The 24312-nt window shown below is 45.2% G+C and overlaps 3 protein-coding genes across 4 annotated transcripts in view; 2 read left to right on the forward strand and 1 right to left on the reverse strand.

Annotated features, from left to right (window-relative positions):
* Positions 1-17535, forward strand: Sf3b2 (splicing factor 3b subunit 2). 2 transcript variants are annotated; one of them, XM_076847612.1, is made up of 22 exons: positions 1-147; positions 304-350; positions 643-720; positions 2373-2612; positions 2831-2881; positions 4083-4200; positions 5649-5758; positions 6072-6168; positions 6341-6432; positions 7046-7261; positions 7408-7545; positions 7696-7776; positions 8150-8377; positions 10392-10541; positions 11424-11513; positions 11622-11729; positions 12784-12891; positions 13172-13314; positions 13394-13495; positions 16611-16710; positions 16807-16992; positions 17321-17535. In XM_076847612.1, the coding sequence occupies exons 1-22, from the start codon at positions 15-17 to the stop codon at positions 17390-17392; spliced, it is 2688 nt and encodes an 895-aa protein (XP_076703727.1). In that variant the 5' UTR covers positions 1-14; the 3' UTR covers positions 17393-17535. The 2 variants fall into 2 exon arrangements, with proteins under 2 accessions (XP_076703727.1, XP_076703728.1); XM_076847613.1 differs by lacking the exon at positions 2831-2881.
* On the reverse strand, positions 9466-10382 carry LOC143392132 (glycine cleavage system H protein, mitochondrial). Its single transcript, XM_076844950.2, has 2 exons — positions 10377-10382; positions 9466-10031 (listed from the first exon to the last, which is right to left on the reverse strand). The coding sequence occupies exons 1-2, from the start codon at positions 10380-10382 to the stop codon at positions 9564-9566; spliced, it is 474 nt and encodes a 157-aa protein (XP_076701065.1). The 3' UTR covers positions 9466-9563.
* A 1381-nt stretch (positions 17536-18916) lies between the features above and the next one.
* The window catches only part of Pacs1 (phosphofurin acidic cluster sorting protein 1), a 139785-nt gene continuing 134389 nt past the window's right edge, over positions 18917-24312 (forward strand). The window contains exon 1 of the mRNA XM_076847614.2: positions 18917-19472. Coding sequence (XP_076703729.1) covers positions 19123-19472 — 350 coding nt within the window. The 5' untranslated portion in view covers positions 18917-19122. The remainder of the gene's footprint in view (positions 19473-24312) is intronic.

Here is a 24312-nt window from a genome sequence, read left to right on the forward strand (position 1 = left end):
TTCCTGTGGCTAAGATGGCGGCCGAGCATCCCGAACCCCCCAAAGGGGAATTACAGCTGCCGCCGCCACCACCTCCAGGGCACTATGGTGCCTGGGCTGCCCAGGAGCTTCAGGCCAAGTTGGCAGAGATCGGAGCTCCGATCCAGGGTAAGAAGCGTGGGGAGGTCTGAAGAGGGCTTTGTGGGCTTGCGGGGAAGCGGGTTAGCCCGTTACCCGGGAGAGCCGGGACGTGGGGCTGAGGCGGGCAGCTGGGGGCCTGCGGGGGCCAAGCCTACCCCACTGATCCTGTGCTTTGCCCTACAGGGAGTCGCGAGGAGCTGGTGGAACGGCTACAGACTTACACCCGGCAGGTAAGTGTTAGAGGCGGGACTTAAGGATAGGTTGAGGCCTTCAAGACCCCTCAGCTCTGGGTCTTCATTCGTTATGGACTTAGGCACAGCGAGCAGGGGCTTGACCTTTGGCAAAGCTTGCCTTTGCCTGCTTTGTCGTAATCGCTTCTATCTGCGTTGGTTCTTACCAATGCCCTGCCCCAAATCTGGCGGACAGGCGTTGGGTAAATTTTGTTGACTGACAGGGAGAGAAAGTTATTTAGTGTAACAGCTCCTCTTGAGTTGATTTAGAGCCTTCCTTTCTGTTTTGCAGACTGGCATTGTGCTGAATCGACCGGTTTTGCGAGGGGAGGATGGGGACAAAGCTGCTCCCCCTCCCATGTCAGCACAGGTAAGGATATTGTTTCACTTGAATGGGATCCTTTTTGCTCAGAGTAGCTCCTTCTCTCTCATGCATTATAGTGGGGATGCATCTAGCAGATTGGGTAAGGAGATCCTGAGATGACAAAATTGGGAGCTCTGTTTCCCTTTTTGGTGCTGATATTTGCCTCCTTCCCTAGTACCTGCTCCTTCAAATTCGTCATTCAGAATTCAACTAGAGCTGGGCGCTGTAGTCCCAGCGGCTGGGGAGGCTTGAAGCAGAAGAATGAGTTCAAAGCCAGCCTCAGCAACAGCGAGATGCTTAGCAACTCAGTGAGACCCTGTCTCTAAATAAAATACAAAATAGGGCTGGGGATGTGGCTCAGTGGTCAAGTGCGCCTGAATTCAATCCCTGGTATCCAAAACAAAAACAGAATTCAACTTGAGGGGCTAGGGTTGTGGCTCAGTGGTAGACTGCTTGCCTCGCCCATGTAAGGCACTGGGTTCAATCCTCAGTACCACATAAAAATAAATAAAATAAAGGTGTTGTGTCCACCTACAACTAAAAAAAATATATATTAAAAAAAAATTCAGGGGCTGGGGATGTGGCTTAAGCGGTAGCACGCTCGCCTGGCATGCATGCGGCTTGGGTTCGATCCTCAGCACCACATACAAACAAAGATGTTGTGTCCGCCGATAACTAAAATAAAATAAATATTTAAAAAAACATTCAACTTGAATGCTTATAAGCCTGATTTGATTCTCCCCCATACAGAAGCAATCACCTTTTTAGCTCCCCCAGGGGTAACTTCCATGTTATTCAATGAAACTTTGAGGGATGATTTCTTGATTTGATTATATACTCTTTGCTTTAGTAAACCATTGGGGTTTGTGATGCCATGATGCACTGGTTTCTATTTATTTAAGTCCATATCTCTTCGCATCCAGGATTTGCTTCTCTTCCAAAGCAGTGGTTCTCACTTGGGATCCATTGATCTCTATGTGTGGAGTAAGAAGTTCCTAGTTGGTTTTTAGAGGCATCCTTGAACCTCCTGAAATTAAATGCAGAATCTGAATTCATGATATTTTTTTGAGAAAAGAGTTGATAGTTTTCTTTGGTTCTCTTCTCATGATATTGCTATGGAGCATTCTTTTATGGAATAATATGTTACTAGAATTTGAATCCCAGCACCTGGCTTATGGTAGATGTTAGGTTGGTTTGAGGTGCTAAGGGAACAAAGCACTAGACAACCCGTGCAGGTGAAAGAACCAATCAGGTGACAGACAAGCAGTGATGGTGACTTATAACCACCTGTCAATCAGCGGGGTCTCCTGACCAATTCTGGAAGGATATGATTCTCAGCAAGATCCCCAGGAGGACAAGGGAGTCTAAAAACCTCCCTTTCATGTCCCAAGCCCTCCCTTTCATGTCCCAAGCCCTCCCTTTCTGCCCTAAGCCCAATAAAATTTCAATAGGGCTGAGCCTAGATGCAATTCTCCTAGACTTGCTCTGTTGGACTGGAGGATTACCCCCCAGGAGTGATTCTCAATAAAGCCTTGTTCATCTGTTTTTAATCTGCCTCCTTTTGATCACTGGTGCCTGACCTTACAGTAGATCCCAACAAATGTTTGCAGCATGAATAGATAAATGCTTCCTAGTTTATGGTCTTATTTTCTTCACAGCTCTCTGGGATTCCCATGCCACCACCGCCCATGGGACTTCCTCCTCTGCAGCCCCCTCCACCACCCCCACCACCTCCACCAGGCCTTGGCCTTGGCTTTCCTATGGCTCATCCGCCAAATTTGGGGCCCCCGCCTCCTCTCCGTGTGGGTGAGCCTGTGGCACTATCAGAAGAAGAAAGACTGAAGCTGGCACAGCAGCAGGCGGCATTGCTGATGCAGCAAGAGGAGCGTGCCAAGCAGGTAGGCCAGGTGGAAGCCTGTGTGTTGGCTTCATTAGGTCCCTGAAGGGGGAGTGGAGCCTCAGAAAGCTGGATCCTGGGGCCAAGGCTTTTGGGACGATCTGGGACAAAGATTAGAACATAGGTCCAGGACTGGAAGAGGACCATAGGAAGCAAAAAGTTGTGGCAGATTGGCCTGGGGGGTTTTGGTGCTGGTATGAGCTTGTTTTCTTTTTTAAGCAGGGAGATCATTCATTGAAGGAACATGAGCTCTTGGAGCAGCAGAAGCGGGTAATACCCCTCCCCCTAATCTTTGACCTCATGGTCCAGTCTATAGGCTGTCATTTAGTGTTTAGTGTCCAAAATGAGGTGCATCACTCAAATTTTCTGTGGAGGCTACCTCATTCCCAACTATGTTCTAGTATCTCCCAAAGGATTCCATTTTTCCTATAGTCCAGTGTTGACAAACCAACCTGGAACCTGCTTTTGAGTGACCTGTGAGCTAAAAATTATTTTTATATTTTTAAAGAGTTGTAAGAAAAGAACCTCAAACCAAGAAGAGAAAACATAGTTCATATAATAGCCAAAAGCCTAAAATATTTAAAAATTCAGTGGCCTATTACACAAAAGGTTTATTGACTCTTACCAGTCTTATATGATATAATTTTAGGTACCTTAAAGAGGATTCTGGGTTAATTTAGTCCTTTGTATGGGATTTAGACTAAATGTGATGCATATAAATTTGGGAATGATGTAAAAGCTATTCTGCTTGAAGTGCAAGGATAGAGGGGATGTCAGAACCTGGATGTTTCCTCCTTGTTCTTATGTCAGTTGTTACCCATTAGGATACTCAGTAGTATTGGAAAATAAGGATTTAAAGCTGCAGGTATGGAAATACACATGAAGTACTGGCTTTGCCCAGACTTTGGCAAACATTAAGGGGTAAGAGTTTTCTAAGGAAAGAATTCAGTTGGATATGGTGATACATGTCTGTGATCTAACAACTCAGGAAGCTAAGTCAAGAAGATTTCAAGTTTGAGGCCAGCCTTGGGAAGTTCAAGGCCAACCTCAGTTAACTTAGACCTTGTCTCAAAAAGTGAAAAGAACTGGGGAATACAGCTTGGTGCTAAAGCACCCATGAGTTCAGTCCTTAGTACTTAAAGAAGAAAGGAAGAAAAAGAATTCATAGTTCTTTCTAAAGAATTTTTGGAGAAGAAAACTCTCACTGAGAAGTATAAGGCTGCATTTAGCTAAACACTAAATTCTCTTCTAGGAACCAGAAATTTCCGGGGGATTTCGTTGGTGTTATTCTCAGGGATTGTTTGTTTTGATATGAGGGCGCTTCTGTTTTGATCATTAGTCTTCAAGTGCAAGGATAGAGGGGATGTCAGAACCTGGTGTTTCCTCCTTGTTCTTCTCAGGCCTATTACCTGGCTAAAAGATTACATTTGGCATTTTCAAATGGGTCTCCACTCCTGCTTTCCTCCTGTAGGCAGCCGTGTTACTGGAGCAAGAACGACAGCAGGAGATTGCTAAGATGGGCACCCCAGTCCCTCGGGCCCCACAAGACATGGGTCAGATTGGTGTTCGCACTCCTCTGGGTCCTCGAGGTAAGAACCTGGAATGACTAGGATGAACAAGGAAGGTAATTTAAAAGGTTCAAAAAAACTTTTTTTTTTCCCTGGTGCTGGTGATTTAATCTAAGTCCTTGTGTATATTAAGCATGCCCTGTTATTACTGAACTATAGTTCCAGACCCTAAATACTGAACTATAGTGGAACTATAGTTCCAGACCCTAAAAAAGACATTTTTTTTTTTTTTTTTTTTGAGGGTGTTCTGGGGATTGAGCTCAAGGTACTCGACCTCTGAGTCACATTCCTCAGTCCTGTTTTGTATTTTATTTAGAGATAGGGTCTCACTGAGTTGCTTAGTGCCTTGTCATTGCTGAGGCTGGCTTTGAACTCACAATTCTCCTGCGTCAGCCTCCTGAGCTGCTGGGATTATAGGTGTGGGCCATTGCGCCTGGACTATTTTATATTTTATATGAAGACAGGGTCTCGCTGAGTTGCTTAGCACCTTGCTGTTACTGAGGCTGGCTTTGAACTTGTGATCCTCTTATCATAACTTCCTGAGCTGCTGGGATTACAGGCATGCACAAGTTTTTTTTTTTTTTTAAAGTGCTGTGGGCCCTCCATATCTGCTGCTTCTGCATCAAAGCATTCAACTAACTAGGGATTGAAAATATTTTAAAATAATTTGCTGTGGTGGTGCATTCCTGTAATCCTAGCTACTTGGGTGGCTAAGGCAAAAGAATTGCAGATTTGAGGCAACTTAACGAGACCTTATCTCATAATAAAAAATAAGAGATGGGAATGTAGTTCAGTGGCAGAGGGCCCTGGGTTCAATCCCCAGTACCACAAAAACAAAAACCAAAAACTTTATTTCTGAACATGTTTAGGTTTTTTTTTTCTTATCTTCTTCCCAAGACATACTGTAGAAAAATGATTCATATAGCATTTACATTGTATTAGGTGTTACAAGTAATCTAGAGGTGATTTAAAGTGTATGGAAGGATGCTTGTGGGAAAAATGTACACAGGCCATACAGATACTATGCCACTTTTTAGAAAGGCTTGAGCATCCTTGTATTTGTGTGGGTTCCAGAAACAAATTCCCTATGAATACCAAGAGGTAACTGTATGTATAACATTTAAAAATATTTATATAGTAAATGTACAGTTTAATGAATTTTAAAAAATTGATACACCCATAACAACCAATACCTAGACCAAGAACTAAAACATTCCTAACACTTCAAAAGCACCCTTGTCACTTGTCACTCTCTGCCTTGAAGAGTAACCATCACCTTTCAGTGAAAGAAGTAGTTTTTTTTTTTTTTTTTTTTTTTTTTTATGTGTGTGCTGCGGCTCAAACCCAGGGCCACATACATGCCAGGTATGTGCTCTTGTTGCTGAGCCACATCCCCAGCTCTGGAGGTAATTTTTTAAAGAGGTGTTTTGTCTCTTCTGACATTGGACTTCTTTTCTTCTTTCTTTCAGTGGCTGCTCCAGTTGGCCCAGTGGGTCCCACCCCTACTGTTTTGCCCATGGGGGCTCCTGTTCCCCGGCCTCGTGGTCCCCCACCGCCCCCTGGAGATGAGAATAGAGAGGTGAGACTAATGATTCCTTCCTAGGGACAGTAGAATGGAGGTTTGGAAGGAGACTATTTTAGGATTTTACAGGATTTTGTGAGAAGATTGCAGGGGTGGATTTAAGGTCTTAGTGGGAGGGGAAAGCCACATTGGTTAGAGTATGTTTAGGGTAGGGCAGAGGGATCTGGAAGGCATTTCTGGTCAGAGTTTTGAGGTCCTGCCCACTGTCTGTTGATTACGTCACCCAGCTGGTAGCCTTTGTAGTATAAGAGGTGAAAGTCAGAGGAGGAAGAGCACTGTGATTCAGCCCCTCTGACTGGTTGTCTGGCAGATGGATGATCCCTCAGTGGGACCCAAGATCCCTCAGGCTTTGGAAAAGATTCTGCAGCTGAAGGAGAGCCGCCAGGAAGAGATGAACTCTCAGCAAGGTGAGTGTATTGGTGGGTCCTGAAGCTGCAGGCTATGACTGCATCCTCTTTGTCCCCTCCCTGAGGAGGCTTTAGAAAGTTACTGGCTCTTGGCAGAGTGAAGGTACTCTGGGCAGGGCAGGGGCACTAGAGAAAATCAAGTCTTTTTGATTTTCTCCTTTCTCCTTGACAGAGGAAGAGGAAATGGAAACAGACACTCGCTCATCCCTGGGCCAGTCAGCATCAGAGACTGAGGAGGACACGGTGTCCATATCCAAAAAAGAGGTATATGATGGAGCTGGTCTGGAGGTATTGCCAGGAGATGGGGCTCAGGTACCAAAGTAAACTAATTGTAAGTGTTCAGTAAATAGTATCTTCTGATGTTTTGTGTCAATTTTTGTTCTTTTATTTTAACCAGAAATTGAACCCAGGATGCTTAGCCACTAAGCCACATCCCATTCCATTAATTTTTTTTTTTTAAATTTTGAGATAGGGTCTTAACTAAGTTGCTAAAGCTGACTTTGAACTTGCAGCCCTCCTGCCTCAGCCTCCTGAGCCACTGGGATTATAGGCATGTACTACCATGCCTGGCTCAATACTTGTTCTAAACATCTTGCAGATATTTTTTATTTCATTCCCATAAATCCCTTTAAGTTCTCAGATTTGTGCATGCCTACATTTTACACTGAAAAGGCTGAGGTTCTGAGAAGTACAGTAACTTACCAAAGGTACACAGCTTGAGAGAGGCAGAACTTGGGATTCTGTCCCCAGGGCCTCTTTATAGATGCTTTATGAGATTGCCTCTTTGGGGAAAGACTGAGCATTGAATTATTGTTAGAGTAGGGATGGGCAAGGTGCTTGGATTCTCTGACTGAGCTGGTTTTTCTTGTCTTGATAGAAAAATCGGAAACGTCGAAACCGAAAGAAGAAGAAAAAGCCCCAGCGTGTGCGGGCAGCATCCTCGGAGAGCTCTGGGGATCGGGAGAAAGACTCTGCCCGGTCCCGAGGCTCTGACTCCCCTGCTGCTGATGTTGAGATTGAGTATGTTACTGAAGAACCCGAAATCTATGAACCCAACTTCATCTTCTTCAAGAGGATTTTTGAAGCCTTCAAGGTAGACAGAGCGGCACACTTGGGGTTGGGGGGCAGTCGGACAGGCTGGTAGACAGGGCTGAGGAGGTGGTGTTTCAGTGCAGGGTTCTGGAATGGGATGGGGGCTGGCTCTGAGAGGTGGTGTTTCCACAATGTCTGCCTCCTCAGCTCACCGATGATGTGAAGAAGGAGAAAGAGAAGGAGCCAGAGAAACTTGACAAAATGGAGAACTCTACAGCCCCCAAGAAGAAGGGATTCGAGGAAGAGCATAAGGATAGCGATGATGACAGCAGTGATGATGAGCAGGTCAGGGCATCCTTCCTTGGTGGGGAACAGGAACAGGAGTTGGGGGCGCATCTAGCCTTTTCTGGGACCATGGTGAACTTCTGCAGGTTGTACATGGCTTATGAAAGTGGGGATTCCTACCTGCTCAAAAGAGGGATTGTTCTGTCATAGGAAAAGAAGCCAGAAGCCCCCAAGCTGTCCAAGAAAAAGTTGCGCCGAATGAATCGCTTCACTGTGGCTGAGCTCAAGCAGGTGAGACCTGAAATGACCCAACAGGCCCTGGATCCTGACTGGAGACCCCATGTGAGGCACGCCTTTCACCCTGTGGGAAAGTTTGGGTGACTTGGATCTGGTCCTTTGGAAGAAAAAGGAAGCCTAAGGGCTGGTGCTTTCTAGAGGTCTTGTTTGGAGGTTCTAGCCATGTAGCAGCTACTTGTATACCTTGACCCAAGAATGGTCCTCCTCTCTCAGGCAAGATCATGGACTTCAGAAGGAGGAAGGGGACACCAATGTAGCCAGCCAGATGAGCTGGATCAACCCTTGCTATCAAAGGGTTGACTGGTGTCGCAGCCACATGGCCCTCACATCAGGACTTTCTAGAGACATGTTGCTGTGTGTTTTCCAGCTGGTGGCTCGGCCTGATGTTGTGGAGATGCATGATGTGACAGCCCAGGACCCCAAGCTCTTGGTTCATCTCAAGGCCACTCGAAACTCAGTGCCTGTGCCACGTCACTGGTGTTTTAAGCGCAAGTACTTGCAGGGCAAACGGGGCATTGAGAAGCCCCCCTTTGAGCTGCCGGATTTCATCAAACGCACAGGCATCCAAGAGATGCGGGAGGCCCTCCAGGAGAAGGTGAGGGCCCTGGTGGAGTGCAAACCTGTGCTTAGGCACCCACGTCCTTCATAGCTATCAGCTTCAGAATTGGAGTCAGGTTTTCGAACACACCTACTTGTTACTAGTCTAATCCTTTCTGTAGTTTAGAAGTTGACACTATATAGGTGCACTGTGTACACCTGGCAGGAAGCAGGAGGGGTGGGACTTTGGGGAGCAGTCTGTTTGGAATGGCTCTCCTGCCCCGGGCTAGGGCTCTGTTTTGAGCGGCTTTTTTCCTCCTCTCCCCTTCTGCTTTCACTTTGCCAGCTCACATGGTGACTCCTTTCCCTGATGTACTTAGTGGCTAGAGACTCACAGTGGTTTTGTAGCTTCTTAGGTTTAAAGATTTTATTTAATACTTGGAATAAGTACTAACTACCTCTGGTGCAAGATTGGAGGATGTGCGAAAATACATAGTGAAACTGCCTTCCAGTTAACCTCTGTTCTGGTCTTCTGCAGAGGCAGCTACTGAGATCTGTCTCTTTGATCAGATGGTTTAAAAAATAGTTATTGACATACAAAGTGGAGGCTGATTTCATATACTAAATCTTATTTTTTTCAGTATGGGTTGTGTGATCTTATTTATTTATTTGGTGCTGGGGATTGAACTCAGGGCCTTGAACATGCTAAGCACGTGCTCTGCCACTGAGCCACATTGAGCTCATTGAATTATGTAATTTTTTTTTTTTAATGAAGTTGAATATTTTATTTTTTATTTTGTTGCAAGCTGCTGTTTCATTGTATAAAAATAACACCAGTGAATGCAGTACATTATAAAATTAAGACAGTATTGTTCTTCTGACACTGTACAACACACACTTTCCTCTATGTCCAGTTTTTTTCAAATGGAAGATCATTAAGTATATTGACCCAGATCCAGGGATGGATGTAAGCACGTTACAGTATTATATTAGGCTTATAACAAGATTATCCTTGAATTACATACTTTTTTTATAAGTATTTTTACCACAGATAATTTCATGAATTCTGATATCAACCTAGTGCCTACTCTAAAAATCATAAGGAATTGTAAAAAAGATGCATATTGTGTTTATCGGAAGTTAAGGAGTATCTTCTTCCAGTAGCATTGTTAAGAGTAGCTTTTAAGTCTTCTATAAGACAACTGCTGCAGTTATTCCACACTAGTTTATTTAGGGTGCCATTTTCACTCCTCAATAGATTTTACATATTTCTCATATGCTTCTTCGCTCATTAGGTCATCTAGTTCTGAAGGGTCACTCAGTGTCATCTTTATCAGCCAACCATCTTCGTAACAAGATTTGTTCACAAGCCCTGGGTTTTCTGCAAGTGCCTCATTAATTTCAGTTACTTCTCCTGATAGAGGAGAATAGAGTTCACTGGCAGCTTTCACACTTTCCAAAGCACCAAACTCATCTTGGTTTTTCAATTTTGTTCCAACTTCAGGCAGACTACAATAAACAACATCTCCCAGAGCTTCCTGTGCAAAATTGCTGATTCCCACTGTTCCAATACCATTTTCTGTAGTTATCCATTCATGTTTCTCTGTGAATTTACGCACGGAGAGCAGAGAGGGTCCGGTGCGCAGCATCCGAACAGCGCCTGCCCTCACCCGCCAGGGCTGCGGCGGGCAAGAGCGCAACGGGCGCAGGGGCTGCACGCAGGCTGCGGGTTGCAGCTAGCGCGCTCCGGACTCAAATTATGTAATTTTTTAAAAAATATTTATTTTTTAGCTTTAGGTGGACACAATGTCTGTTATTTTATTTTTATGTGGTGCTGAGAATCGAACCCAGTGCCTCATGCATGCTAGGTGAGCGCGCTACCACTTGAGCCACATCCCCAGCCACAAATTATGTAATTTTGAGGGTTTTGAGCAGGAAGGATTTTGGAGACTTTCAGAATGAGATAAATGAGATTTCTCTTGACTTCTTTTGGGAGTTGGGAGCCAGATCCTCTGCCAAGAGTTGAAGGTGGTGATTACCTGTCAACTCATGAATACTGACATTATCCACAGGAAGAACAGAAAACCATGAAGTCAAAAATGAGAGAGAAGGTTCGGCCTAAGATGGGAAAGATTGACATCGACTATCAGAAACTGCATGATGCCTTCTTCAAGTGGCAGACCAAGCCAAAGCTGACCATTCATGGGGACCTGTACTATGAGGTTAGAGAAGAGGCTGTGGATGCATACATAGCTCAGTCTTGGGGTTGTGACTTTGTACCTGTTGGTTGGAAGGGCTTTCACAGTTGATTTCCCAGAGATGGAGTTTGAGATTTTAAAATGAGATCCTTCTTGAAGGAAAGATGCAGATCATGTCTTTTTATTTGGTATAGGGGATTGAACTTGAGCCATATCTTCCACTGAGCCATATCCCCCACAACCTTTTTTATTTTGAAACAATGTTTCACTAGGATGTCCAGGCTGGCCTCAAACTTGCAATGCTCCTGCTTTAAACTCTCCAGTCCTTGGGATTAGAGGTGTGCGACACTGTACCTGGCTCCATCATGTTTTTAAAATGATAATAAGTTTGTGGTGGGTGGTTTACAACAGAGGGGCCAAGTGGCAGATGTTTTTGAGAAACTTAATATTGGGAGCGGGAGAAAGATTCCTATTTATTTATTTACTTATTGGTGCTGGGGATTGAACCCAGGGCCTTGTGCATGCAAGGCAAGCACTCTACCAATTGAGCTATATCTGCAGCCCTTTTTTATTTTTATTTTTTTGTCCTTGAAATATCATGCCTCAGACTTCATAGGATGTCTGAGGCAGAAGATTCTTGGAGATTAGTCTGTCAAATGTCCTCATTTCACAGATGAGAAAGCAGGTCCTGAAGTTGGCCCTGTTCTTACAATGGGTTAGTGACAGCCTGGCCTCTATTCCTTCCCCTATGGTAGCTGGAATCCAAGTGGGAACCAGGTGGCCCTCATGGGATTTTGTATCTGATGTGGATTAGGACTTCTTATCTCCCGTCTCTTGTCCCTGTGCCATTGAGGCCCCATTGTGTGTCTGGCATCCCTAGTACAGCATGTTATGCTTTTTCCTCAGGGGAAGGAGTTTGAGACACGACTGAAGGAGAAAAAGCCAGGAGATCTGTCTGATGAGCTGAGGATTTCCTTGGGGATGCCAGTAGGACCAGTGAGTGTTGGTTAGCTGGTTGGGGAGGCAGGGAAGAGGGTGGGAATTGGGGCAGAAAGGAGAGTGCTTAGGTTAGGCAGGTAGTAGCCTGTTCTCTTTTTCTTGCAGAATGCCCACAAGGTCCCTCCCCCTTGGCTGATTGCCATGCAGCGATATGGACCACCCCCATCGTACCCCAACCTGAAAATCCCTGGGCTGAATTCGCCAATCCCCGAGGTAAGTATTGTGCTTACTTTCATTCTTGACTGCCTGCATTTTAACTGAGGGATGGTTGTTTGTTTTCCTTCTTTAACTACTGTGTTTAACAAAAAAAAAAAAAAAAAGAGAGAGAGAGAAATAGTAACAGTTTTTGTTTTTTAAAAATATGAGACATGTTTATTGTAAAATATTTGGTCAAGTTAGGTGCAGTGGCACACACCTCTAATCATAGCAGTTAGGGAGACTGAGGTAGGAGGATTGCGAGTTCAAAGCCAACCTCAGCAAAAGCGAAATGCTAAGCAACTCAGACCCTGTCTCTAAATAAAATACATAATAGGGCTGGGGATGTGGCTCTCCCCCCGCCAAATATTTAGTCAAAATTGACAGGTACAAAGATGAAAACAGATACATCACAATTGCACCAGTGTAAAATAACCAGATTTGATTGTATTTGTTGATCATCTTTCCAGATGGTTCTCTGATATATATGTGGAAGACAGAAGTAATTTTATCTCAAGAATGGCATAAAATTTATCATTTCAAAATAAAAAGCATCAATTAAAAAGTATTAACAGACAACAGAGTCATTCAAATGAAAAAGTGTCATTGTTAACTTCAGATAAAACTATCTGTCTCCTAAGTGAAATAGATATTAACCAAGCCAGCTTTCCAAAATTAGGAAAAATCAGTAAGAAGTTGGAATCATGGTTTGTATGTGTGTGTGTTGTGCTGGGGATCAACCCAGGGCCTCATGCATGTTGGGCTACATCCCCAGTTCTGGAGTCCTGATTTTTAAAGTCTTTTGTTTCAATTTTTGGCAGCACAGACATCACCCTGAAGGAGGAGATTTTTAGCATACTCTGCCTCCTGTCCCCATTCTGTTGCCTTCAGAGTTTGGTGCTTATTAATTTTGCTTTCTAATGCTTTACAAAATTTGATTTTATTTTGCAATCACAATTTTCAGATTTCCCAAATATGAGTTCCATACTTTGCTGCATGACTTTTCTCTAGGGCTTTGGCATGTTTCCCTGGAACTGGTGAGTGGAAATGATTTATGCTCTCTTTCCTGCAGAGCTGTTCCTTTGGGTACCATGCTGGTGGCTGGGGCAAACCCCCAGTAGATGAGACTGGGAAACCGCTTTATGGTGACGTGTTTGGAACCAATGCTGCTGAATTTCAGGTATGGGCTGTGATCTGGTGAGCTTGTTTTACTTAAAACCATGAAGGTTAGAGAGAATTGGCCTATACCTTCATTATTAGGGAACGGGGTGTTCTGAAGTTTCAGTCTGAAAAAGTGCATGTTTTTTCCTGAGTTGTAAGACAACTCCCCACTGGACTGTGAGCTTGGTGTAGGTAGGGATTATTGTCTGTTTATTTTTCTGTGGCTTCAGTTTACAAAAGCTTGGCACATAATAGCTGCTTTGTATATGTTTTTTGAATGAATGAGTGATGTCTTTCAGACCAAAACTGAAGAAGAAGAGATTGATCGGACCCCTTGGGGGGAACTGGAGCCATCTGATGAAGAGTCCTCAGAAGAAGAGGAAGAAGAGGAAAGTGATGAAGACAAACCAGATGAGACTGGCTTTATTACACCTGCAGACAGGTGGGGTGATAGAGTTTGCCTTCCCCCAGTAGCCTGGTTTGGGGTCGTTTTCTCTACTCATGCGCTTCTTTCTTTACAGTGGCCTCATCACTCCTGGAGGGTTCTCATCAGTTCCAGCTGGAATGGAGACCCCTGAACTCATTGAGCTGAGGAAAAAGAAGATTGAGGAGGCAATGGATGGGTGAGGGAACCAGGAAGGCAACAAAAGGAGGACCTTCATTTCCCTTTAGCCTCTGGGTTGCCTAGCTGACACATTAAGTGACTTTTTTGTCTGTCCTCTTCTTTGTTTCCTCTGTTTTCTTCTTGTCTTTAAGATTAATTGAATATTATTTTCTGTGATTCCATTTTACCTCCTTGGTTGTCTTATTAACTGTAAGTCTTTGTTTTGTTATTTTAGTAGTTGTCTTAGGGTTTATAGTATCCAGCTTTACATAGTTACCTTAAAGTGATATTATGCCAATTCTGATGGTATTGAGAACCTTAGAGCAGTGTACCTCCATTTCTATCCTTTCCACCTTGTGTGGTTGTACATTTCACTTTTAACACGTGTTGTAAATCCTGTGCTAAATAGTTTCTATATTTGTTTAAGTAGTCCACTATCTTTTAGTAAGAATTATACATGAATCTTTGTATTTATCATCTCCAGAGTTTTTTAATTTCTTGTTGTCTATTCAGCATTCTGTCTGGTATTAGTTTCCTTCTGTGTGAAGGGTTTCCTTGAACATTTCTGGTGTGGGTCTACTGGTCAGCGTTCCTTCTGCTTTTGTAGTCTTCAAAGGTTCATTTTTGTGGATTTTGATTTTAAAAGATTTCTGTTGCACGTGGGAATCTAGACTAACAGGGCGTTTTTTCCCTTTCAGTACTTCGGAGATGTTCCAGCATCATCTTTCTTACGTAGTTTCTGATGAAACATCTGCTGTCATGCTTACTGTTTGTTCTTTGTGATATGTCATTTTTCTCTGGCAGCTTTTAAACTTATCTTTTTAAAAAAATATTTATTTTTTTAGTTTTAGGTGGATACAATATCTTTTATTTTATGTTTATGTGGTGCTAGGCGAGCACTCTACCACTGAGCCCTAACCCCAGCCCTTTTAAACTTATCTTCATCTCTCCTTCTGATCAGTCTGAGTATGATGTGCTTTTTTTTCCCTATGCCTTTTTTTTTTTTAATTTTTTGTAGTTATAGATGGACAAAGTGCCTTTATTTTGTTTATTTTATGTGGTACTAAGAATTGAACCCAGTTCCTCATTCATGCTAGGCAAGTGCTCTGCCACTGAGCTATAGCCCCAGCCCCTTTTCATGTCTTTTTGCTAGGGGTTTGTAGAGCATCTTAGACCGGTGGATTTATAGCTTTTATAAATTTGGGGAAATAATTGGCAGTTATTTCTCCTGTTGCCCCCTTTTTCACCTGTCTTTTAGCAACTCCAATTGTATATCTAATGGTCTCTTGTAGCATTTATAAGAATTTATAAAGAATTTATAAGAATTTATAAAAAATTCACTTTATAAGAATTTCTCTTTTTTCTTACTTAAGCAAGTTTCTACTGCTGGGTCTTTATGTTTGCTATTTTCTTTTGCATTTATATATTCTATTCTGACATTAATCCATCTAATGGAGTTTTAATCTCCAGAAGTTTGATTTGGGTCTTTTTATATATTTTAAGCCTCATATTTAGCTTTTTGAACATCTAGTATACACTTAGAATAACATTTTATGTATTTGCTTGCTAATCAGTAGTTCTGGACTGGTTTCAGTTGATTGATATTCTCATTAGAGGTTGTATTTTCTTGCTTCATATGCTTTGTAATTTCTGATTGGTTGCTAGTCTTCATGCAGGGCCCAAGATATTTTCATGTTCCTGTAATCCTCTACAGCTTTGATCAGGCATATAGTTATTTGCAAACAGATGAATCCTTCAAGGTCTTGTTTTGAGGACCTTAGCAGGACTGGAGCTGTGAGTAGTCCTCCCCACCAGGATGCCCAAGACTCTTTTGTATGCTGAAAGCCCTGTGAATCCAGAGGTTTTTCCCTTTATCTGGTAGGAATCATCATGATTCCTTATCCTGAGTGAGCAGCAGGTACTGTTACCTCTGATATTTTTGGATTGGCTGTTCCCTGTCCTCACATGCATATGCTCCTCATCATTCTTCCGAATACCTGAAGAGGACTTCTTCAGTCTCCATTTGTGTCCTGCAAACCCTGGCTGCCTTGATCGTTCTGGACCTTTGGTTTTTATCACAATTCCCTTCCTTGTTCTCCCTTTTATACTACAGCTCTCTTGGTGCAGTATGCTGGGGCAGTAGAAAGGGCTCACCTTATTTGTTTCTTTTGCTCTGTTTCTAATATCTTGAAAAACCACCATTTCATGTATTTTGCCTATTTTGGTTATTTCAGGTAGGAGGATAAATCCAATTCCTGTTTCTCTTGTCAGGAAGCAGAAGTCTCAAGCTTTGTATATTCAAGGAAGAAAAACAAAGAAGGGTATTGTGGACAGAATTGCAGTAAGAAGCGATTGGGCTGGGGACCTTTAGGTCTTGGTTAAGAAGTTTGGAAGCCTTAAATTTTTGTTTTGTTTTTGTACTGGGGGTTGAAATGAGAGGCACTTTATCATTGAGCTACATCCTCAGATCTGAAATAGGGTCTCCTAAGCTGAGGCTGGCCTTGAATTTAGGATCCTCTTGCTTCAGCCTCCCAAGTCACTGGGATTATAGGTGTGTTTCACTGTGTGTGGCTCAGAAGCCTCAGGGTTTTCAGCAAAGAAGGGGAAGAATCTGAATTCTGTTTTAAGGTATTTACTCTGGTTGCTGTGTGAAAAGAAAATCATGTTCCAGAAGAGTGGGAGACAACATGGTCTGGGGTGACAGTGATAGATTTGTTATTGTGTTCTGAGTATAATTTTTGAGTTAGGTTGTGAGACTGGTGGTGGATGGCCCTTGTGCCCTTGGGAAGTGTTGCAAATGTGAGTTGTGTACATTAGAAAACCAAGCACCACTCTCTCCAGGAAGCTTTTGGCCTCTGATTTTTAGCCGCCTTTGCCTGTTTTCTGATCCCCTAACTTGATTCAGGGGACCTCTTAGCTCAGTCTCTATACCTCTCTAACTGTATCCCCTGAAATCAGTGCTGTGTCCCAAGTCATCCCCCAACCAAATCCTTTCTTATAGACCTCCATGAATGGTAGAGGCTATATACCCAGGTATCTCAGAATCTGGGTGAAGGTACCACCTATGTTTCCTTTGCTTCCCCTTCTGGAGACCCTTGGTCTCTTTTTGGGCTTGACTTCATTGTCCTTTGCAGAAGTGAGACACCTCAGCTATTCACTGTGTTGCCTGAGAAGAGAACAGCCACCGTGGGGGGAGCCATGATGGGATCGACTCACATTTATGACATGTCCACGGTGAGCATTGGAGGACACTGCTTTTGGAGCTGGGGAAGGGGGAGTTAGGGCCTCTGAGACTCTTTGGAGATAATAATGCCCTCATCTTTCTTCTAGGTTATGAGTCGGAAGGGCCCCGCCCCTGAGCTACAAGGTGTAGAAGTGGCCCTGGCACCTGAGGAGTTGGAGTTAGACCCCATGGCTATGACCCAAAAGTATGAGGAGCATGTGCGGGAGCAGCAGGCACAAGTGGAAAAGGAAGATTTCAGCGACATGGTAGCTGAGCATGCTGCCAAACAGAAGGTGAGAATTCCTAGTGGACTGAAGCAGGGAGGGGAGAGCTAGGGAGCAGGGTCTGCCTTTTCCTGTGGAGTTGTGCCCTCTAGTGGTGAGAGTGAAGGCACACTCAGTGCCTGCTGCCTGGCTTCCTTAAAATTCTCCAGTTGGTTGTTTTCTCTAAGGATCATGACACTGAGGGACAGGAAAGGAAAGGATCTGAGAGGGAGGATCATCAGGTCTGAGAGGGAGGTGTTTTTCACACAACTTCTATGTTCATCAGGCTAGCCCCTCTTGATTGGGCTATGGGGTGGTTTAACCTGTTATAACTATTTTTTTTTTTCCTTTCCTATAGCAAAAGAAACGAAAAGCTCAGCCCCAGGACAGCCGTGGGGGTAGCAAGAAGTACAAGGAGTTCAAATTTTAGGTCTTCTTCACACATCCAGACTTCTTTTAGGCTCTTTGGATGCCTGAGCTTCATACATGGGTCCCTAAGAACCAGTTCCCCTGCAGTCATTTCATGTACTTATTTTAGACCTGTTTTGTAAATAAAGCTGTTTCCCAATGAAAGAGATGGCTGTGAAACACTCCTGATCCTCCCTCCTCTCCTCTTAGCCCCTTCTGCAAATGGACTAAAATAACCACAACCACTGGGCTGCCCCAGAGATCAGGGGCAGGTACTTGGATCAAATGTTGCATTGCAGAGATGGTAAAGCTAAACCTGTACTGAAATTGTGGTTGTTTTACCACCTATACCCCACCCCCCTTGGTAGGGAGGCTCTGGGGGAAGCACCTCTAGGTTTGGTTTGACCTTACTACTTTGCCCTTGGGGAGTAAAAATAGCCAGCTTAGCGCCCTGGCTGGGCTGGGGAAATAATTCTGGGCTAAGGAAGTAGGCCATGCCAGGCCTTCCTAATTGACCTTGTGGAGGAAAGTCCAAGTCCTTACCTGTGAGAACATACCTGAAAATCTAAATAGGATGTCCTGAGTCCCGGGGAGCCCCTGGATTTATTTGACACTAGAGCTAGGGTGTTTGGAATGTGGGAAGGAGCCTGCATTCTCAAGGTCCCCCTTCCTGAGAAATCTTCCTGGATCAAAAAGATTTGCTGAGCCCTGGGGAGAGCTCCGTTGCACTACTGTTGTCTGTGGAAATGCACAGGAGGTGCTAGAATACTGGTCTTCAAGATGGTTTCTGGAGAGGGGGAGTGGAGAGGTCCCACCAGGACAGGGTCATTGAACTATTGAGCTAGGCCTTGAACAGAATTTGAGAAACTTGAGAACACATTGAGGCCTTGTAATAAAGGCTTCTGGGAGGGAGGGGTGCTGTAGGGAAAGGAGGAGTAAATTGTCGCCAAACGGGCCAGCCCAGGGCTAAGCCTGAGAACCTGCCCACCCCCAACCCAGGGTCTTTTGGACTCCAGATTTAAGCCCCTGCCTACTACCTCGGGCCGGGAACTTCTAGCTCTCGGGCGCTTGAGGTGCTGGGCTGCCTCCCATCCCCACCGACCGCTCCTTTTACCCTTTGGTGGTCTGGGTGATAAAACCCCAAGGTTTTAAAGCCGGGATTAGAGGCGGTGGGCAAACAGCTTGCGCACCGCGCACGACGCTCTACAGACCCAGAGGGCCAGGCGCACTCCGGCGGCAGCCCCCCCTGGCCGGGACCGCACCCCGGAAAAGCGGGATTTCCGTCGGCGGGGCTGCGACCATGGAGCGCGGGGAGCGGAAGGGGTCAGGCAGCGGCGGTCAGCGTGGGGGCGTCGAGCGCAGGCCTAGCGCGCGCCTTCTCCGCCCCTCGGGGCGGGAGTCTGGGTGGGCGCGCGCCCAGAGCCCGCCGGGCGCGAGCGCGCGCCCGGGCCCCGCCCCTCGGCGCTGGGTGGGGCTGCGAGCCGGGGCTCCCCGCCCCTTCCCAGACACGCCCACCCAGTGTCTCGGCGGCGCGGGCCGCAACAGGCAGCGGCGGGCAAGCGCGAGGACCGCGCGCCGCGAGGCCCCGCGCGTGCGTGCAGACTCGCTGGCGGCCGTGCTCGGTCGCGCGGGCTGAAGAGTCGCGCCGAGGCCCCGCAGCCGTCGTCGCCGCCGCCGCGGGGGAAGCCTGGGAGCCGCTCGGCGTCGCCTCGGTTCGCGTGAGCCCCGCGCCCCTCGACCCCCAGCCGGGCCATGGCTGAACGCGGAGGGGCCGGCGGTGGTGCAGGAACCGCTGGGGGCGGCGGCGGCCAGAGGGGTTCTGGGGTCGCCCAGTCCCCGCAGCAGCAGCCACAGCCGCCGCAGCAGCCGCCGCAGCAGCCGACGCCCCCCAAGCTGGCCCAGGCCACCTCGTCGTCCTCGTCCACCTCGGCTGCGGCTGCCTCCTCCTCGTCCTCGTCCACCTCCACCTCCATGGCCGTCGCGGTGGCCTCTGGCTCTGCGCCTCCCGGCGGCCCGGGGCCAGGCCGCACCCCCGCCCCGGTGCAGATGAACCTGTACGCCACCTGGGAGGTGGACCGGAGCTCGTCCAGCTGCGTGCCCAGGTGAGCGGCGAACGGGTGGGACCTGGCGCCGGGGTTGGCGGGGGCCGCGCCCGCCGGGCTGGGCTGTGACAGGCCCCCGCGTCCCCATCCCACGGGTCACGTCTCCTGGCTGGGGCGTCCTTCCCAACTCGCCCCCCGCTCCCAGCCTGTCCCGAGGCTGGGCCTGGCTCCAGCCAGGCCTCCCAGGACTCCGCCGTGGGGACCCGCCCTCCTCCGGCAGCCCCACCTTCTGCCTGTGCGGGGACCACCCTCTTCCCCTCGACGAGCTAGCGGGCCTTCTGGACCCAGCCCAGGGCCTTCTCTCGCTGGGTCTGCCGGAACCCGGCCTTCCCTCCGTCAGTTTCCCCGAGTAAGTCACTCTTCCTGCCTCGCTGGCGCCCCTGGGCTGTATATATGTTGCACAGCTGTGGTGGAGATGGCTTTTGATATTCTTATTTCCCAATATACTCAGCATGTGCCAAACTCGGTTGTCACCTTTTCCAGGTAAAACCCGTATAGTAACCCTTGGGGCTTCTAAGAAGTCTTCAGTACACAGGTTCACAGGCCTTCAGATCACACTGCTTCCCTGCCTGGACTCTGGTGCTTGTAGTTTGGGGTCCTATTGAATGTGTGTCTAGGTGTTTTTTTCATCCCCTCCTACCCACTAGAAACTGGTCACAGAATCTTCCAACCGTGTAGGGCTCCATAAAATGACTGTCTGGTTACTAAATTCAGTCCATTCCTTTCTGTTGGAACCCTCGGGGACTTTCCTTTCATCAACAGAATATGCCTGGAATGGGAATATTTTCTGTTTCTGTATTGGCAAGGCGGTCTTTCTCCAGTTCTTTGGGAACAGTGTACCATGTCTTAAAGCTTACCCTGTGAGTAGGCAGCCTGTAGAGCTGGTTTCACCCAAGAAGCCCAAAGAAGTGCCTGGAAGGTGTCCTTTTTTAAGGCACCTCTAAACTTGAGTTGATTCTCTTGGGCTCTCTTCTTACTCTAGCCCACCCATGGGCAGATGGGTGTGTAAGAGAGAGGGAGTATTATGGGGTTCCACCCTCAACTTTTTTTTTTTTTTTTTTTTTGTGGTGCAGAGGATTGAATTCAGGGCCTTGTGCATGCAAGACAAGCACTCTACCAACTGAGTTATCTACCCAGCTGCTCAACTCTTTAATATTATTTTTCTTTTTTCTTTTTTTTTGGTACCAGAGATGGAACCCAGGGGCACATCCGCAGTCCTTTTTATTTTATATTTTGAGACAAGGTCTTGCTAAGTAGCTTAGAGCCTCACTAAGTTGCTGAGGCTGGCTTTGAACTTGCAAACCTCCTGCTTCAGTCTGCTGAGCAGCTGGGATTACAGGCATGTGCCACCGAGCCTGGCTAATACTTTTTTCTTTTAAAAATTTATTGTTAATATTATCATATACTCAAATGCACACGTAAATATAGAATGTGAAAAACAATCTCAGGCTAAGAAATAGAGCGTTGCCCCTTCTGTCGAAATCCACAGGGTGCTCCTGAACCATATCCCCATCTTTCCTCTTACAAGGTAAGTACTACATTGTCTACATTGTGTTTATTATTTCCCTTGTCTTCCGTTTGATTATAGTTTTACTACGTATTTGCATCTGTAAACAACGTATTTAGTTCTGAATGTTTTTGAAGAAATGCTGTCATACTGTATGTATTCTTGACTTAGTTTTTTTAACTCAAAATTGTGAGAATGATGAATTGTATAGTAGCTCTAGTTTTAAATATTTTCATTAATGGATTGTAGCATGTTGTATGAATGAATATATCATAATTCTCCCGATGAACATTTAGGTTGTGTCCTATTTGTAAACATGAGCAGTGATGCATAAATATTTTTTTTCAGGACTCCTAGTGTTTCCATGCAGGTTTCTTTAGGGCATATTTATACAGAGGGTAAAGTCGCTGATCATGTGGCATAGATCTGGAACTCTAGATAATACCAGGCTGTCCCACTTGCCCCTCTACTCTTCATGTCCTTTGTGCGCAGCACTGCACTGATTTATGCTTTCTTTTTTCTCTATCCTTTCTTTTGGGGAATGTTTTAATTCGCTTTGGCCAGAGCCCTAGCACAATACTGTACTCAAATGAGAACTTAGCCTGTGATGATGTACCTGTTGGTCTTGAGCTGTTGAAGGTGAAAGTTGGTCTTTCCTCTGTCTACATTGTGCAAGTATGCAAATTTACCTCTTTAAACATAAAAGCTCTGTGCCCCTTTCTGCAAAGACCCACTGTCAATTCAGCCATGCTTATCCACTCTTCCTTCACATCCATCACTGTGGTTGTTGACATTTGGATAGCTGCCTCCTCTAACTTGTGAGATTGAAAAGGCATGAGCTGACTGACAGGAAACTGCCAAAGAGGAGGACAAATAAATTCACTGGTAACTGTTGATTTTTGGTCTGACGCTGGATTTCTTAGCCACTAAGTAGTCCATGTTAATACATTTTTAGCTCAAGAAACAGGCAGGCATCCTGATGAGATGGGCAGAGATTAATGCTAGCTTGTGAGAGGCTTAAGATGGCTTGTTTTCCTGTGCTGAGTGCATGCAGTTGTGTCATGTTTACTGACCAGTCCTTGAACTTGTCCACTGTCCTGCTCCAACCTTGTTTCTGGGCAGTGACCCTTGTGCCCCCCAGATCCTTGTGAAACACTTGTGCTCCTTGGAGCATGCTGCTGCTCTGTCTTCAGGATGGAAAACAACACTGTATAGGCAGAAAAATGGCTTGCTGTTGGTCCTTCTGAGGATTGAGGTTTCCTGGGTGTACTTGTTTGTTGTTTAGAATATACTGACAATGTGCAGCTCTATATAGAGAGTGTCTTGTGTAACTCCATGGAAACACAGATGTATGAGCTGCAGGCATTTAGGAATGTTGTGATCTGAGGTTTGGTGTGCATAAGAACATGAGAGTCAGTCTCTCCCTGGTGCAGAGGAGAGGAGTTGAGCAGTCACACTTCTTTTCTTGATGCCTGTGAGAGTATAATTTGCTTTTGAAAAAAAAAGTTTCCTTTATTAGATACTTAAATAAAGATGAACATTGTAGGGGCTGGGGCTGTAGCTTAGTGGTAGAGCGTTTGCCTAGCACATGAGAGGTACTGGGTTTGATCCTCAGCACCAAGTAAAAATAAATAAAATAAAGACATTGCTTCCATCTACAACTTAAAAAAAGAAAAGAAAAAGCACTGTAGTTGTTTCTCCAGGTATGTGTTTGCTCTTTTTTAACATCTACTAATTCTCTCAGAATCCATAGATTTTAACATGTATGAGCTATAAGCACTTAGGAAATATCGTGATTTTAACTTTTTATAGATAACTGACTTAGTCGAGAAGGTGTAATGATGCATGCTTATACACTTTCTTTTTTCTCTGTTCTTCCTGCCCCAGCTGCTGAGGAGGCTGAGGCAGGAGGATTGCAAGTTTGAGACTTAGCAATTTAGCAAAACCTTGCCTCGAAAATAAATAAATAAATAGATAGATAGATAGGACCGGTTGAGGATGTGGCTCAGTGATTAAGCGCCTCTAGGTTAAATCCCCACACCAAAATAAACAAATAAAATAAAAAACAAAAAGGGCTGAGGATGTAGCTCAGTGGTAAAAACCCTGGGTTCAATCCCTAGTACAAAAAACAAAAAAACAAACAAACAAAAATTGCCATTTTACCAGAAAATTTTTGGGGGGCAGGTACTGGGGATTGAACTTAGGGGCACTCAACCATTAAGCCACATCCCAGCCCTATTTTGTATTTTATTTCGAGACAAGGGCTCCTTGAGTTGCTTAGTGCCTTGCTTTTGCTGAAGCTGGCTTTGAACTCACAGTCCTCCTGTCTCAGCCTCCTGAGCTACTGGGATTACAGGTGTCCACCACCATGCTCAGCCAGAAATTTTTTAAACAAGAAGATTAACACATGTCCGTGGTTAGAAATATAATCAGTATAAAAAGATGGCAAGTGTGAAGGGTAAGCCCCTTCCCTGTTCTCATTCCCCAGAGGTAATCCCTATGAAATACAGTTGCTTTTAAGACTTTATTACAAGAAGGCAATTCAGCTATGAAATTCATAGTGTCAAGAGCTAGCATTGTTTCCCTCCATGCTAAGTCACCTTCTACTGTGGCCCAGTGTGGCACAGTGGTGTGCTGTGGAGACTTGGTTGCATGGTGCCCAAAGGGTTTTAGGGTCTTATTATTGATTTCCTCTCTTCAGTCTTTGTGAGGTGGAATTCCCCCTGGTGTTATTTTCTCTCTTTGATTTGCTTTAAGTAGGAGAGGCACAAAAATTGTTAAATTTTACAAGTACACAATATTTCCTCTGGCATAAAAGTGATTGTTAGGAGCCAACCTGTGCTCTTCCAAGTCACTCAAACCAGAGTACCTTTGTCTTTTAGTACAAAGCATATTTGCATATCCTTATCTTCATGTATACTTAGGGAAGGAGTTGAACAGTTATCAGTCACATTGCTCCTTAGACCACATTAAAAAAAAAAAATGGGTACTAAGGTTAATTCTTATTGGACAAAGTGTTAGAGGCAGAGGAGGTGCCTGCCACAGCTGAGTTGGCATGCCTGGCCTGCAGCAGAAGTGTTCTTTGCATGAAAACACTTGGGGCCAGTTACTCCTGTTACCACAGAAACACTAGGCCAGGAGAGACTTGTTAACTGCTCTGACTGTACACCAGAACAAGCTCTTCCATGCTTTAGTTTTTTCATCATTGATCAGGAATACTTTTACTTACCACCCACCCTAAGACGTGTTGAAGTAAATATAAAATAGAACTTAAAGAGCTACAACAGTGAGCATTACTTAAATGATAGATATAAAGTAAATGTAATTGATCAA

The sequence above is a fragment of the Callospermophilus lateralis genome, chromosome 2 (assembly GCF_048772815.1).
Source record: "Callospermophilus lateralis isolate mCalLat2 chromosome 2, mCalLat2.hap1, whole genome shotgun sequence".
Classification (NCBI taxonomy): domain Eukaryota; kingdom Metazoa; phylum Chordata; class Mammalia; order Rodentia; family Sciuridae; genus Callospermophilus; species Callospermophilus lateralis.